This window comes from Nelumbo nucifera, chromosome 2 (genome assembly GCF_055504915.1).
Source record: "Nelumbo nucifera cultivar China Antique chromosome 2, China Antique-T2T, whole genome shotgun sequence".
Taxonomy (NCBI): Eukaryota; Viridiplantae; Streptophyta; class Magnoliopsida; order Proteales; family Nelumbonaceae; genus Nelumbo; species Nelumbo nucifera.
In genome coordinates, this window is record NC_142650.1 from 38,954,765 (window position 1) to 38,972,621 (window position 17,857).

Below are 17,857 nucleotides of genomic sequence, written 5' to 3' on the forward strand. Positions count from 1 at the left end.
GAAGTGAGAGAACAAGAGAAGAGAATAGCTGATGAAATTTGAATAGAACTTGGATGTTGAGTGGATAGAGTGTTGTTGATTAGACAATGGTTGCCTCTGTGTTCTGTTGTAGCCAAAGGAGAGATGAGGAACCTTTTCTTTTGGGAGAATGACCAATCAGCCCAGATCAGAATTTTATAGCCCTATAGTACAGGGGGAATGCATTCTGACCGTGAATTGATGCCAAATTCATGGGCAGGATGTGGTTTATAGGAGGGGAGAGGGCTAGTAGTAGGGGGGCTGGAATTCAGAATTCTGCATTGGGTGTTTCTGTACTTCTCCGTTTTCTTTTTTTGGAGTTTAAAAAGTTCTAGGAGGAAGATGTTAGGGCTGGGCATGGGAGGAGAGAGAGGAAAACTAAAATAGAAGGAAGGAAAAAACGATTGGGAGGAGAAGATGGAGTGGAAATCAAAGAGGGTGATTTAGATGGAGAAACGGGCAGAGGGAAGCATCAAGGGAGGAGAAGAGAAAAGGAAAGAAAAGAAAATGAAGGGAAAAAGAGTTGGGCCCCTAGGGGAGGGAAATAACAATAAAATAAAGTAAAAGAATGATGTTTACACCACCATTCCTTCCAATTGAACCAAAACTTATTTGAAAAACCTCCGTATTTTGGAACCAACATCTCTTTCATCTTTTCAATGAAATCTGGTTTGTGGTAGTTGATATATGGTCCTCCATATAAAATCAGAGAGAACAAGACTTAATTGTATGCCCCATCCTTCCATAGAAACTTTTACATGAGCAAACTTGGTTCATCACTCTATGTCTTTCATGTTCGGTGTGTATGGGCAAATGACTATTCAATCCACCTCAGTTAGCCCTATCATACAAGTAAGATGAATCTTGATTGTGGATTGATGTCAAATCCACAAGTAGGGTTTGATTTATATGGGGGCGGGGGCTATTAGTAGACTATGGGGGCTGTAATTTCAAAATTCTGTAATGAAATGCAGTGTACTTCCAAGAGGCTCGTACTAGAAAGCGCGATAGGGAAATCCTATAGATGATGTATACTTTATACTTACAAGATCATGAAGTTTTTCCTTGAATTTTCACTTTGCCGCAAATACCCCTTGACCATTAAGTCAGATGATAAAAAGCATTAAATTACAAAAATACCAATATGAACTTTTCTTATTTTCTTTTCTTTACCCATTTTCTCTTAAACCCTAATTAACACAAAAATACCTCCATTTTTATGCCTCGATCATTTCTCGCCGAAAAACACTTTTGTTGCCACACCAACAAAAAACTCTCTGTTACACTATTGTAGGAGAAGGAAAATTTTTTGGTAAGAGTTAGTTAATCGTGAGTTGATTATCTATATTGCCAAATGTTTTTTGAAATCTATGGAGCACAATCATCACTCTTTCTTTAGATAAACTAATTGTACTAAATGGTCCAGCATGTACTTGGTATGTATAACTCAATATTATATTTAAAAAATTAATTGAATCATAAACCATTCAAATAAATAAGAAAGGTAGTTTGGGGATTTGGGAAACTTAAAACATCCGAATGAAAAATTTTCGAAATTAACCAATGGAGTCCAAACAAAAGGGGTATCCATGGCAAAGTGAAATTCCAAGAGATCTTTTATCTCAAATGAAAAGTTTTTTTTTGGTAGAAAACCCAAAGCCCCATTTACTTTCTGGGAAGTTAGTGTTTCCTAAGAAATACATACTTACCCATGCATATATCCATACTCTTTTATTTTCAATATAAATAAAAAAAGGACCATTTTATCCTCATTGTTCAAAAAGATAATTTTATCCCATCCAAATGTGATAATTTTCACTATGTGGGAGTTACTCATCTAGGAAATGGGTGCCTTCGTAAGATAAAAAATAATCTAAAAAAAGAGTATTGATATCTTCGTCAATGAAATAAAAAATCCCGGACAAACTTTTCCGCTCTCAAAATAATAAAAAAAGAGAACGGCCCAAGTGACAGCGTCAACTCTGGGAACTGACTGCTATCAGCAAAAAGTGGATTCCTCTACTTCTGCTTTCGCTTCCCACTCATACCAGCACTCGCAGTCCCACTTTGTCATTTTTGTTGTGCAGTGCTAAATGTCATTTGGTCTAACTTAAGGATTTACTTCTGGTTTTCTTTCATCCTTCACGCTTTAGCTCTGGTCTGAGTTCTCACGGAGGATCTCCAATGCCCTACTGAGGTAAAACCTTCTTTCTTCTGCATGTTAATCTTTGCAAATTCGTCTAACTCGAAACAATTCTGTTATTCTCCATTTGTTAACTCTTTAGGAGATTGGTTCGTGAAGCTGCATATCAATTTTCAATGCCAAACATGTCTAATTCTCAAATCAGAAAATGAGAACCAATCAAAGATAGAAAGAACATTTTGATCAACTTGTATATTGTACTCTTTGTCTGGTCTTTTTTTTCCTTTGGTTTGTTATTAGCAGTTATTATTTCAGTATTAGTGCATAAAAACTTTGTCATTCTCAATCTATTTTGCAATATCTTTGTCCCTTTTCCCTGTTGCGTTGTATTTTGACTCTGTTTTTGTTTACTAGGTCCATTATGACGTGATTTGTTCCTGGAAACACGCATACAGACACACAAGTGTGAATTTTCTATTTATGCAATTGCCAAATATCTTAGATTCAGACTTGCTTTATGACCAGTGTTTCTTACTCCTAAATAGATGAAGTATGGACTCTTCTAAATGGATGAAGTCTCAGTGTCGAACATGCATAATTCTGAAATTCCAAGGATTCTTGAGGGGCAATACTATGTACCATTTTGTTTTTTATCCATCTTTATTTGACATAAATGAGCAACAAACGTGCATGGAAAAATAAAACTTTCTTTTTATAGAAGAAACTTAGACTTCTATAAGCATTTTAGAATTCCAGCGTTAAGAGCTACTTTAATGCTCTTCACTTTTATCTAGATGTGTACTCCATGCTTCTTTTGTCTTGTAGAGTCAGCTCAATTTAAGAAACTTATAAGATATTGTAATCTCAAATCAAGGAGGGAAATGAAATAAAGAAAGAAGAAGATAGTCTCCTTTAGTTTGTACCTCATACTATTCTCTTCTCCTTTTCTTTTCTTGCTTCCTTTTAGGCTGTTAATACCTATGATATAATTTTAACAATCTGATCTTTCGGGGCTCTAGTACATGAGCTTATTCTTGTATTATCAGCTTTATTTTTCTATCAACTTTTTTAACTGTTGTCTCAACAAAAGTAAGTTTTTCATGGAAAATGAGACACGATTTGTTCAAATGTCTCACTGAGGTGAAATATGTGTATCAATCCCTAATTGTGTTGTATTTTGTTTTTCTTTAACTTTTCCCTTTCAGGTAGGGACCATTGTTTTTGAGGCTTGTTTTCTTTGTATCCTTCTGTTTTGATCTTTAATGAATTCTTCATTTTTAAAATGAAATGGAACAATTGATTTCATCATATTACATCATTTCAAGCTGTTTGAGTGGGGTTTATGTACCAATTATGTTGATTTTATTTATTAATTTATTAGTTTTCATACATATGACTTTTAGAATCTGTAGTACTGATTGAACTTCATTTTGCAGCTACTCTTAAATTGCTGGAATATGGGGATTAATGATAGACATTCCCTAGTCCTCAAAATCTCTAAGGATGATCCATTACTTGAAAAAAAGAAGGTGAGCATTTTCTAATGTCAAAAGCTATCTTATTTGTTTTTTTGCATCCAAATTTACTTCACCAAATTGATACATCCTTATGGATATGGCAGTTGAAATCAGACTCATTAGACACTTGGAGTCTAAAGATCACATATTTTGAAGATAATGAAGGAGCCTACATTTTTTCCTTTTTTTGTCTTTTTCACACTTTTACAAGGTCAACTGAGTCATGCTGCAAGTAGTTATTTAGTATAACTTACCATGATCTTTCAACCAGGAAATAATTGGATGTATGATGTGGGACTATGTAGCTTGGTAGTGACAAACTTTCTATCAGTAGTGTAATGACTTAATGCATGGAAAAAGACCGTTTACATTCACATTCAAAATGTACTCAACAAAAATGAAATTGGCAGCACAACAATGTTTAAATGAAGAAAATGAGCATCAAGAAGCTTGCAGGAAATATTGTTTTCTTTTCACTTTTTGATACTTGTTGTTCAGCATATTGAAATGTAACATATCTGGGTCAAGTGCAAGAGGTCAATCAAAAGTTTTCCATGCAGGTGGAGGACATGACAAAAGAAAACGGAACAGTAAAACTAGTTAAGTTAGGCTTGGTTTGGAGATAGATTAATGGTTGGATTTACAAAATAGTCATTAAAATCAATTCCAAACTCAGTTATAAGGCCTTTAGCTTTCTATAAAAGAGGATTCACAATTATTAAGGTTGAGTGCAACTCATCATTGGCAGATTTAGTGAAAGACTCAAACTTTAGTATTCCTTACTAGACTCAAGCATGACTTTTTCCGGCTTTATTGCTTAAGATCATATTTAGACATTTATTCAGGAGAGCTGATGAGACTGCTACTTGGATAGACTTACAGCCATTATAGATGGAGATGTAGTATGACCCGAGTTTCTTAGTATGAATTTCAGAAGTACTGCTTTAGATGGGAGCTATATCTAGTTTATATTCAATAAAAACCTTATATTTGGTCAATGAGAATTCTTTTGAAGGTCACTTTTACTATTTGTGTCATGTGGAGAAATGATATTGCCAATCCGTGTCTCCTATTGGATAGGGAAACTCTACATTGACATTATTCAATCCTTGAGCCCCATTTATTGGAATTTTCACCAAGTGAGAAGTGAGATTGGACCCAAACTTCAGTTTTGTTCATGAAAAGGGGCTTATTTTGGTGCCCCATGAATAGAGGGTAGGGGGGGGGGGACATGTGGGGACTACTATTCTCTCTCTTTCCATGTTCTGGATTGCTGAGTTGTTTAAGATTTATTTTCTAGATGCATGGTTGATAAAATTCTAAGCAGTAATCTGCAGAGTGCGGCAGATTCGATGGAGCCCATGTCCTATGAGAAATAAATCCTCATACTTTGGTTTCTTTGGAAAAATAGAAAAAAAAAAATTTAACAATCGGTGTCTTCCCCCGTCAAGTATTATTGTGAGAGCTTTGAACTCTTATAAGGAATCATTTTTGTGTGTAGCAAATATTAGCAATCCAAATAATTTAAAATCGTAAAGGCCCATTGTCTGGAAGACACCAAGAGATGGTACTGTCAAAATAAACTTTGATGCATCAAGAAAGGATGATGGGGCTTGTTTGATTGCTTGCATTGCTAGGAACCTTGGTGATGAGCTAGATGCTAAAGCTTATTCAATTGGCATGGCCACTATTAATGTTGCTGAAGCTTGGGCGGCTTGGGAAGCCCATAATGTTGCTTTGAATTTCAGGGACCACCCCATTTGTATTGAAGGTGATTCTCTCCTTGTTATTTCCTGCCTTAAGAAGCTGATCGATGTTCCTTGGAGGCTGAAGACTGTCATTGGTGAATGTTTGAAGCTGGCCGATAGTCTGGAGTGTGGTATCTCCTATGTCCACTCCTTTAGGGAAGTGAACCAAGCTGTGGATTGGATGATGCATCAAGCTCTCTCTTCCTCTACCAATCCTCTAAACTTTTGTATTTTTGCTCTTTCCTAGTGCCTTAATGTATATTTATAGAGGCGATGCTTGGGGCAGTGCTATCCCTCATCTTGTGTAGCTCCTAATCTTACCGAAAAAGAAAAGTTATAAGGTGTCACCTAGGCAACTAGGTGCTCTTCAATGCCAAGAAAAGATAGTTTTAGGTGACTAGGCAGGTGCCTAGAACTAAATATATAATATATAATGCTTATTAAATAAAAACAAATATAAATATATAATATTTTATTGGTTGGTTTTAGTTTTTTATAATAGAACCTGTTGCATGTTATCATGTTTTTGTTGTGAGGAAAGTAAAAACAAACTTTATCTTCGAGGGTTTCACTTTGACAAAAGAATCGAACAGAGGAAGAGGAGAGGACAAGAGCCCTCCATCGTTCCCCACACAAACTTTATCTTCTTCATTTTGTGCTTTGTTTCCTTCCCTTTTGTTGGTTTAAAACAGTGGTTATGCCCCATTTTTTCCCTCTTTCTTTTTGTATCTTTTCCCCAAGCTTTTTGAATCATTTTATTGGACTGAAACAGGGGCTCTGCCCCCTTCTTTTGTTCTTAAATTTCTTGCATTCTTTCAGTTTTTTTTTTTTTTCTCATCATTGGTGTTTGAAACAGGGGCTCCACCTCTTCTTTTCTTCTTCATATTCTTCTTCTATTTTAGTATATGTTCACCAGCTTTTCTTGGTCTAGAACAGGGGCTCCGTGGCCTCCGCCCCCTACCTTTCTTATTCGTTTTCTTCTTTTATTTTAGTATTTGTTCCCTAGGTTTTCTTGATCTAAAATAGGGGCTCTGCCCCCTTCTTCTTCTTATGTTCTTTTCTTTTGTTGGTCTAAAACAGGGGCTACACCCCCTTCAGTTCTTCTTTTAAGTTCTAACTTTGTAAGTTGTAACTCTAATATTCTGTTTTGCCTACTTGAAGCAAGACTGCAAGAAACACTAGCACAGAAGTGAGTTCAGAGGTTTGTAGGTTGATACATAAACCGAAAAAAAACCTAGTTCAGAAGGGGAAGAAATCCATCAGCTTCTTATTTTTAAATTCCATCGCCTAGATGAGGGCTAGACACCTAGGCACCTAGGCGCCCCGTGGTTGCCTAGCCTTTCCTTGGTGCCATGAAAACTATGACTACACTTTGGTGTCTCATGTTGGCATATTATTTTTGTCTTTCTCTTTTTCTGATTCTTGTGAATGTCCAAATATGTAGCTCATTTCTACTTTCCTTTTGTTCATCTTTTAATCCCATAAATCTTTGTGATAGGATGCCATTTAGTTAAATACAGTTAAGTGTTTAATGATGCCTCTCCTTTCAACAGATTTTGATGCATATTAATGGTTCAGAATCTGAAGTTCGGATATACTTCTCAAGTGCCACATGTCCTGAATGGACAAAGATTACACTGCAAGCAGCTCTCCGTTACGCAAGAGTAATACACCTGAATGAGGTAAACTGTGGCTGCTCTGCTCTCTATAGTAGGTCTAGAGGCACAACTAGGTTTCCGTCTTGAGCACTGTTTTTCCTGCCAAAGACCAAAATTTGGGTAAAGCTGCCATCTGATGACTATATAAATGCATTGTATTGTCATCATAATAATGAATGGTGTTCATTGCTGTTTCAGGCAGAACTTTACTTTGGTAGAGGCGATGTACCATTGGACTTCTACAGCACCAGGAATGAGCTGGAGTCTCTTAATTCAATTCTCTCAGTCATTGATACTTTACTCTCAGGTGCTACAAGTAAGAGCAAGGAAGATCTGCAAGACCTAAAGGGTGCAACTATAGATCTGATCAGTTCCTTAGGGGACAAGAATGACGAGGAAATAAGAATTGAAAAGTGTAGCTGCAGCACCGTGGAGCTTCTATTACAGTGGGGGAAAAACAATGGAGTTAAAACAAAACTGCAGATTGCTTGTATGTCTTCATTTTGTGTTACTTTTTTTTTCTTGTGACTGAATTTAAGAATCACAGTTTAAATTGGATTTTCAGTTAAGAATAGGCACAGTATCCAGTAAAACAAAAGAACAAAGAAGTCTTAGTTGTATGTATGTATTTATTTATTTTATTTATTTCCATGCTCTATTGATATATAGATATTGAAGGAGCTGGAAGAGGAGCTGTGGCAATGGAAGATCTGAATATTGGAGACACTGCTTTGGAAATACCCGAATCAATCATCATTTGTGAAGAACTAGTTTATGAAACGGAGATGGTACATTTCAATCTCCAAGCAGTGAAATTGCCTATATTTTCTAGATTACCTTTATCTGATCATACTTTAGACCCTTCAATTATGGTTCTTTTATCATAAATTATCCAACTCTGATCCAAGTGTAAGTAATGTAGTCATGAAATGAAAAAGAAAGGTATATAGAATCATAGAAGAAAGCAGATTCAAGCCCTTCATCCAGAGAATAGACCACATGGATGAGAAAGTTTCTATTCGAACCATTAAGAAATGTTATTAGAAGTCTTACAAAGGATTAACATTTGACAATATTTCAATACCAAGATAATTATATGTGTTGGATTGAAGTCTCTTTATGTATGAGTGTTCGGCTGATAAGAGTTCTTATTAGCCTATACTTAAGTTTAAGTTATCCTGTACTGGGCCTGTGTTAATGGGCCTAAGCCTATTTAATGTTTTAAGTTGTCTGGGTGTCCCATCACTAATCAGGGGTATTCCAGTAATTCCTTGTATCATTGTACTACATTCTAATATAAATAACAGTATTGTCGACTGAGCTATTCAGTTCGACATTCACAGTATTTCAGAGGTCTTCTTCTCTTCTCTACTACTTCGAATACAGCTCCTAAGCTCACATGGTATCAGAGCATTAACTTCTCCCTGGTTTCAGCCGACGCACTCTCTCTTCTCTTGCTGTCTTTTCATCTTCTTTCTTCTTTTCTGGGTTGCTGCAATGAAAACTTAGGGTTGTAAGAGAACAAAGCAAGTCCGAACCTAGGGTTTCCCTTGGTTGTAGGGCTCAAGGGAAGTAAGACCCAGAAGCAGATGCCCTACTAGGTTATTTCCAGCAAATAGTAGCTATTTGGCTACTAAGAGAGGTCTGTATAGGACAAACCTAGTTAAGGACTGATTTCAGCAGTCCTAGCACTAGCTGAAAGGGGGAGAGCTTCTTGTATAGTTGCAGCTTTGAAGCTCCAACAAGACTTGCACAGCATAGTGGTAAAGAACCCTAATTTCAGGTCGGTTATCAGCCCAGAACCTCTCACTTGCTATTGTACCCGAACTGCTTAAGCTCAAGTGAAGTCTACCTAGCGAGCTACCAGCACCTGATTGTCCAGCACTATGAACACTTCGGCCAGCTCTAAACAGAGCCATCTACTCTAAGACTGAAGTCAAGATGTCCTCACTATCCGGAGAAGTTTCCTCTAGAGATTACAGACCTGCTGCAAGGTTCTCAAACCTGGAAAACCCTAATCTGCACAGCTTGCAGATTACAAGTGTGCTGCTGGATGAGTATAACTTCAGAGAGTGGTCCGTTTCAACAAGACTTTTCATTACTTCCCGTGATCTCACAGGCTATTTAGATGGGGACAAGAAGGAACCTGAAGTCGGCAGTCCTGAGCATGCCGTGTGGCGCAAGGAAAATTCCACAGTCATTTCTTGGTTGCTGGCCTCCATGACTCCTCGGGTTGGCAGAACTGTTCATCATTTCCCTACGGTTGCTAAGATTTGGGAAAAGGTATCTAAGACCTACGGGCAGAAGAACAATGCTAGAATCTACAGATTGAACCAAGACATTGCAGCTCTAAGGCAAGGAGATATGACGGTTGCAACATACTTTGCAACTCTGGAAGGCCTTTGGGAAGAGCTTGATCATCATTTGATATTGGATTGGAAAAATGGCAGGGACAAGGAGAGACATGATAAGCAAATTGAAGAGAGCAGAGCCTTCAAGTTTTTGGTTGGCCTAGACCCAGTGTATGAGGGTATAAGGTCACAAATTCTAGGGAGAGATGAATTACCGGAGCTACACCATGTCTATTACTTGGTGAGAAATGAAGAAGTTAGGAGAAAGGAGATGCAAGTTGATTCTCAAACACAGTCAACTGAACTATCTGGAGAACATTCAACCCTAGTCTCCACTAAGGGAAATAGATATCCAGATAAGAAGTCCCTCAAGTGCATCCACTGCGGTGGCGAGAAACATACAAAAGAAAAATGTTGGGTCCTGTATCCTCATCTGAAGCCAGCTGCATTGAGAAAGGACAAGAGACAACATAATGGTCATACGACAAGTGGGAATCTTGCCACCAACAACAACAGTGGTGACAACTCACAAAGTACTCCAACAGTGTCTTCTTCCTCCATAGGGTAGGTTGCTGACTCCTCTAGAGCTGGTACTTTGGGCTTCACGGCTAGTGAAGTAGAGGTTCTCAGCCGGGCATTAGCCTGTCTAAAAAACAAATCTTTTGCTTCCACCTCTCTTGCCAGATCAGGTACAGTCTCTGCCTTTAGTGCAACTAGCTCCATTGATTCTACTTCTTGGGTGATTGATTCCGAAGCAATTGACCATATGACACATATGTCCTCCTTATTCTCTTCATATCATTTGTTGTCTGGCCAGGATAAGATGAGAGTGGCTGATGGGTCTTTTTCCACCATCTCTGGAAAGGGGGTGGTTGACCTAAGCAAGGACCTCTCTCTTAAATCAGTCATACATATTCCTAGTCTTGCCTCTAATCTTTTGTCTGTTTCAAAGCTTACGAAAAATTTGAACTGCAGTATAACTTTTTTCCCTACTCATTGTGTCTTCTAGGATAGATTGTCGAGGAGAACGATTGGGAGTGGTCATGAGTATGGAGGCCTCTACTATTTTGATGCAGACATCGGCTCAGCCCTACAAACTTCTACTGCTACTAGTCCGGAAAGTGTGGAGTCAATAGCTAGGCTGCACCTGGGGCATGCTAGGCTAGGTCATGTGTCTTTCTCTTCATTAGCAATGTTGTTTCCCGAATTGTTTAAGGGCATTCCAAGTCAGAGTTTAATTTGTGATGTGTGTCAAATGTCAAAACAATGTAGAACAATGTATCCAACTTCTAGTAATGAAATTCGAGCTCCTTTTGATTTGGTTCTTTCTGATGTTTGGGGACCTTCACTCATTGTTTCCATTGATGGCTTCCGTTACTTTATCAGTTTTATTGACCATTATTCTCGGTGCACATGGATTTATCTGTTAAAAGGATGAGATGAAGTACCATGGATAACTATGGCTTTTTGCAAGATGATTGAAACACAATTTTATAAGAAGATTAAGCAATTTCGGTCAGACAATGCTGCTGAATACTTTGAAAAATCCCTGAACTCATTCATGGAAGATGCTGGCATGTTACACCAATCATCCTGTGTTAATACCCCTTAGCAAAATGGAGTTGCTGAGCGCAAGAACAGACATCTATTGGAGACAGCTCGAGCCCTACTATTCCAGCACAAAGTGCCCAAGCAATACTGGTCTCAAGCTGTACTCACTGCATCATACCTGATAAATCGGATGCCATCTAAGGTATTGGGTATGAAGACCCCTTTCTCTATTTTGTGTCCCATTCTTCCAGAATTTCCTCTTCCCCCACGGGTTTTTGGCTGTATATGTTTCATACATGTGAAGGATTCAAAGAAAACCAAGCTGGATCCCAAGGCTACAAAGGGAATATTTTTGGGGTACTCTCCTACACAAAAGGGGTACAAGTGTTATGATCCTGTCTCCAAGAAAAAGTATGTCACCAGAGATGTAGTCTTTTTTGAGTCTCAACCCTATTTCCAGTCTTCTTAGAATCCTCTTCAGGGGGAGACTAGTGGATTGGAAGAGGATTTTCATTCTCCCTCATTTTTTGTTCCCCTATCTGACTCAGGTCTTCCATCATCTTCCACTACTCCTAGCTGTGACATTCCGGGTCAACCTAGTAAGGCTCCAAATGTGCCAGTTACTCCTCCTGATGCAACAACTACTCCTGAAGATTCCAATAGGCAACATAAGGAGATACTTACCTACAACAGAAGGAAAAAGGGCTCTCATCCTCATGATTGCAACCAGTTGGAATCAGATCAATTTGTCTCTGCAATTCAAGGTAATTCTGACTCACATACTTCGGATTTGGATCTTCCTATTGCTTTTCGTAAGCCTGTCCGTTCTTGTACCACTCGACATCCCATAGCTGATTTTGTTTCTTACTCACAATTATCTCCTGCCTATCACTCCTTTGTGTCTGCTCTTTCCTCTGTACGTGTTCGTTCTAGGTACTCAGAGGCAACATCTGATCCAAGGTGGAAAGAAGCTATGAATGAAGAGATGAAAGCCCTAATGAAAGCAAGAACTTGTGAATTAGTGGACCTGCCAGAGGGGAAGGACACTGTTGGGTGCTAGTGGGTATTTACAGTAAGGCACGGGGAGAATGGGTCAATCGAGAGGAACAAGGCTAGACTTGTGGCAAAGGGATTTACTCAAAAGGAAGGAATTGACTACAAAGAAACCTTTGCCCCAGTAGCAAAGCTCAACACAATCCGGGTTCTATTGTCACTAGTAGCAAATTTCTCATGGGAACTTCATCAGCTGGATGTGAAGAATGCCTTCCTAAATGGTGATCTTCATAAAGAGGTATTCATGGAACCTCCACCAGGCTATGATGTTGGCAAGAAGGTGTGTAAACTAAGGAAAGCATTATATGGTTTGAAGCATGTTAGTGGTGTTAGTGAAGGGGTATTTCAGTCTTTGTACTTGTTGAGAATGCTGATGTGTACTGTTATATTAGTTCGAGTGCCTCTTACTTAAAGAAGGGCACTCAAGTCTTTTCCAATAAGTTAATAATATAATAACAGGTCTGGCCGAATCAAGGGATTAACTTTTTTCCCTAATTCGAACCAGCTTTTCTCTCTTCTCTCTCTTCTCTCTTTTCTTCTTTCCTCTCCTACTTCTTGCTGTCTACTTTACTCTACAGTCAACGAACAAGACAGAATTCTATGGCAGGTCAAACTTCAACATGGTATCAGAGCTAGGTTCACCAAATCAGACTTGCTAGAATTCTGCCTTCTGCGCATTCGAATTAGGGTTTCACTTGGGGTTCTCAGTTGTGAGTTGGAAACTGGGAAAAGGGCTGAAAAGGAGTGATCGCCCTCTTCCCTAGGAGGTCTCTATGCCTCCGATTGTGTCGTTGGTGATTGGTTGCTGTGGTTTCTAAGCCCTAGTTAGGGCTGGTACGTCTGGTGCAGTGGTGTCTCAGCCCTTCGTATGGTTGGCCTTCAGGCGATGAGGTAAAGTTTTTTTTATATATATTTTTTTTGGAATACATGAGAGGTGTAGTACAGTTCGCATGATGGGTTTTCAGATTGCAGTATGCTAGGGTTTATGCTAGGGTTTATTCTGGTTTGTGTGTGATTCGAATGGCAATAGTGTCTACTGAATGGTGAAGCTTCCTATAGTTGTGGATTAATGTTGGTGGTGTTACTAGTGTAGTTTTCAGCATTTAATACTGCTGAAATCAGTGTACAGATTTCGGTGAGTAGGGTTTGTGGTGTTGCAGTTCTCAGCTGTTGAAATCAGTGTGCAGATTTCGGTGAAGTGTCTGTGTGTAGTGTGCAGTGTGTAATGCTCCTAACTCAGTGCTCAGAATTAAGGGAGTTCGGCAATGGCAGATAATAGTGATAGTAAACCTAGTGTCATGATATCTACTGACTACCTGAATGTCCAAATGACCTCCATTAAACTGAATGGAGAGAATTATGTCCCTTGGGCCAAGTCTGTAGAGGTTTTTCTGAAGGCGAAGAAGAAAGTGAAGCATATAAGAGAGGAGAAACCCCCCGCTAATTCTCAGGAGTATGAAGACTGGGAACAGGAAGATGCACAGATCATTACATGGTTGTGGAACAGTATGGAACCCAAAATCAGTGTGAACTTCAGGTTTCTTGACACAACCAAAGAGGTGTGGGATCATGCTAAGAAACTGTATTTAGGTCAGGATAATACCACTAGGGTATATCAACTGTATCAGGAATACTTCAATCTGCAACAGGGAAATCAGAGCATTGAGGAGTACTATGCCAATGTGAGGAATATCCGTAATGAGTTAAATGTCTATCATCCTCTCACTTCAGATGTCAAAGTTCAACAGCAACAGCGAGAGCAGCTTGATGTGACACGGTTTCTGGTGGGGCTGAAGTCTGAGTATGAACCTGTACGAGCCCAGATACTAGGGGGATCTGCTCTTCCATCTTTAGAGGAGGTGTTTGCTCGTCTTCGGAGGGCTTCCATTGGATCTATGGACTCTAATGTCTCCGATAAATCAGCATTTGCAGTGTCAAGAGGCCGAGGTGGCAGAAGTGGGACTCGAGGAACCCAACCTGGCAGGAGTGGTAGTGGTGGATCTACACATATCCGTGGTGGTGGTCGTACTGGAGGCAGAGATTCAGGGGGAGCTCGTGGTAGAGGACGTGGCTCGGGTCCACGGAAGTGTACTCACTGTGGTTTGGATGGACATACCATTAACTACTGCTATGACTTACTTGGTCCTCCCTCGACGTGGGCCAACCATGCCATGACTAGTGACACCAGTTTCAGCTCTACACAGGAGAAACGGTCAGCTGACCCGATGCCTTCTACTCCCTCAGATGGTCCAGGCAAGGAGATGGTGAGTGTTCCTCGTGATGAGTATGAGAGGTTTGTTCAATCCAAGTCGCAGCAGAACACAGCTTCCTTTGCACACTCAGGTATGGCTTGTTTGGCATTCACACCCAACCCCTGGATTATTGACTCTGGAGCCTCCAATCACATGACGGGAACTCCAGGTGTGTTTTCATCTCTCACTCATTGCTCAACATCACAATCTGTTACCCTTGCTAATGGCTCCACGTCATCTATCTGTGGTGTTGGTAATGTTGACCTAGACCCTGTATCCCTATCCTCTGTTTTATATGTACCTAAGCTTCCATTTAATCTTATGTCTGTTAGTAAGCTGACCAAGTCCCTTAAGTGCTCCATCACTTTTTACCCTTCTATGTGTGTTTTTCAGGATCTCAAGACGAGGATGAAGATTGGTGGAGGGCATGAAGCCGGTGGACTGTATTATCTTGATGGTGGTGGACGAACGTCAACGGCTCTTCAGTCATCCATTTCTCCTCTCCAGTGGCACTGTAGATTTGGTCATCCTTCGCTGAAAGTGTTGCAGTCCTTAGTCCCTTCATTGAGTCAACTTTCTGTTTTAGATTGTGAGTCTTGTCAATTTGGGAAACACCATCGTGTTCCCTTTCGTTCTAGGGTCGATAACCGTGTGTCGAGTCTTTTTTCTTTAATTCATTCAGATGTTTGGGGTCCTTATAAAGTGATGTCATATAATGGATACCGATATTTTGTTATTTTTGTTGATGACTGTTCAAGAATGACGTGGCTCTATTTAATGAAAGAAAGAAGTGAATTATTTTCCATCTTCTAGAAATTTTATGCTGAGATCCGCAATCAATTTGGTATTCACATCAAAATTTTCCGTTCTGATAATGGTCGTGAATACTTGTCTTCATCTTTTCGAGAATACTTGGATCAACATGGCATTATACACCAAACTTCATGTACCTATACTCCGCAACAAAATGGGGTTGCTGAGAGAAAGAACCGCCATCTTGTAGAAACGGCACGCTCCCTCATGCACCACATGAATGTTCCCAAAACTTTTTGGAGCGATGCAATGCTCACCTCTTGTTTCTTAATTAATCGGATGCCCACGTCTATCCTTGATGGTCGTTCTCCTTTTAGTGTCTTATTCCCCAACATGTCTCCGTTTCCGCTTTCTCCTCGGGTATTTGGGTGTGTCTGCTTCGTTCATAATCTGAGTCCCGGGACTGACAAGTTAGATGCACGTTCCGTGAAGTGTATCTTCCTTGGTTATTCCCGAACTCAGAAAGGGTACAAGTGTTATCATCCTAGTTCTCGTCGTTCCTTGGTATGTGCTGATGTTACATTCTTCGAGTCTACTCCGTTCTTCGTGGGGTCCGGTGCTGCTGCTTCCCCCACATCACCATCTCCTCTTCCTCTTCCTGTGGCTGATCCACCTCCTCTGGTTCCAGTCATGCCTACGTCCTTGCCTCCGGTGCCACCATTGGTTGACCGTCCACCCATCCGTCACGTGTATACACATCGCCCACGTGTACCGGCTGCAGCTCCTCCAGCTTCATCACCGTCGACAGATCCAGCTCTAGCTCCGACACCAGCCTCCGACCTAGATCTTCCTGTTGCCTTACGGAAAGGTAAGCGTACTTGCACCCTTCACCCTATTTCCAATTTTGTTTCACTTACCCACCTCTCCGCTTCCCATCGCCAGTTCATATCTTTGTTATCCTCCGTGGTTGTTCCTAAGGATGTCCAGGAAGCCCTTACCTCTCCAGAGTGGTGCCGTGCTATGGAAGAAGAGCTCTCTGCTTTGCATCATAATCACACTTGGGATCTCACCGCTCTTCCTCTTGGGAAGCAGGCTGTCGGTTGTAAGTGGGTGTATAGTGTTAAGTACTTGCCAGATGGTCGTGTTGAGCGCCTGAAGGCGCGGCTGGTTGCCAAAGGGTACTCCCAAACCTATGGCATTGACTACACGGAGACGTTCTCCCCGGTTGCTAAGATAGGGTCAGTTCGTGTCGTCATCTCTCTTGCAGCTATGTCTGGTTGGCCTCTCCATCAGCTCGATATCAAAAATGCCTTTTTGCATGGGGATTTGCTCGAGGAGGTCTACATGGAGCAACCACCTGGGTTTGTTGCTCAGGGGGAGGATGGTAAGGTATGCAGACTTAAGAAGGCTATTTATGGACTTAAACAGTCCCCTCGAGCATGGTTTGGTAGGTTCAGTGAGGTGGTCAAGAAGTTTGGTATGAAACAGTGCCAAGTTGATCACTCTGTCTTCAGTCTTGACTCTTCGGCAGGTAAAATAATATTGGTGGTGTATGTGGATGATATCGTTGTGACTGGGAATGATAAAATGGGCATTGACAGATTGAAGGCATTCCTACAGGAACACTTTCAGACAAAGGACCTTGGCAAGTTGAAATACTTTTTGGGCATAGAGGTAGCAAGATCTAAGCATGGCATTAATTTGTGCCAGAGGAAATATGTGCTTGATTTACTGGAAGAAACAGGATTGTTGGGTACTAAACCGGCTGAGACACCTATGGAAACAAATACGAGGCTGAGCAGTGATATAGGTGAAGTGTTTGAAGAGCCTGGCAGATACCGATGACTTGTAGGCAAACTAAACTATCTAACCATTACTCGGCCAGATATTTCATTTGCGGTCAGTGTGGTGAGTCAGTTCATGCAGAAACCTTTGGTCCCACATTGGAATGCAGTGCTAAGGATTGTGAGGTATCTGAAAGGAGCTCCTGGTCGTGGTTTGCTGTACAGAAGTGGTGGAAAACTGGTAGTAGAAGGATACACCGATGCTGATTGGGCAGGTTCTATGTCTGATAGACGATCTACCACAGGCTATTGCACCTTTCTGGGGGGTAACCTGGTAACATGGAAAAGTAAGAAGCAAACAGTTGTGGCAAGAAGCAGTGCAGAAGCAGAATATAGGGCCATGGCACATACTGCTTGTGAACTAGTGTGGCTGAGGAACCTTCTACAGGAGATAGGATATGACATCAGTACTCCAATGAAGCTCTATTGTGACAATCAGGCAGCGGTTCATATCTCTTCCAATCCAGTGTTTCATGAAAGAACCAAGCACATCGAAGTTGACTGTCATTTTGTGAGAGAGAAGGTGCTGAATGGGGTGATAGAAACTGCATATGTTAGTATGGGAAACCAGTGGGCAGACTTGTTTACAAAAGACTTGAGTCGGGGGAGAGTGGACTACATATGTAACAAGCTGGGATTATATGATATATACTCACCAGCTTGAGGGGGAGTGTTAGTGGTGTTAGTGAAGGGGTATTTCAGTCTTTGTACTTGTTGAGAATGCTGATGTGTACTGTTATATTAGTTCGAGTGCCTTTTACTTAAAGAAGGGCACTCAAGTCTTTTCCAATAAGTTAATAATATAATAACAGGTCTGGCCGAATCAAGGGATTAACTTTTTTCCCTAATTCGAACCAGCCTTTCTCTCTTCTCTCTCTTCTCTCTTTTCTTCTTTCCTCTCCTACTTCTTGCTGTCTACTTTACTCTACAGTCAACGAACAAGACAGAATTCTATGGCAGGTCAAACTT

At 40.3% G+C, this 17,857-nt stretch overlaps 1 protein-coding gene across 1 annotated transcript in view; it reads left to right on the forward strand.

Annotated features, from left to right (window-relative positions):
* Positions 1 to 1,961: 1,961 nt before the first annotated feature.
* Positions 1,962 to 17,857, forward strand: part of LOC104599142 (SET domain-containing protein) — a 94,429-nt gene continuing 78,533 nt past the window's right edge. Inside the window, exons 1-5 of the mRNA XM_010261541.3 lie at positions 1,962 to 2,215; positions 3,598 to 3,690; positions 6,980 to 7,108; positions 7,283 to 7,574; positions 7,754 to 7,872. Coding sequence (XP_010259843.1) covers positions 3,619 to 3,690; positions 6,980 to 7,108; positions 7,283 to 7,574; positions 7,754 to 7,872 — 612 coding nt within the window. The 5' untranslated portion in view covers positions 1,962 to 2,215; positions 3,598 to 3,618. The remainder of the gene's footprint in view (positions 2,216 to 3,597; positions 3,691 to 6,979; positions 7,109 to 7,282; positions 7,575 to 7,753; positions 7,873 to 17,857) is intronic.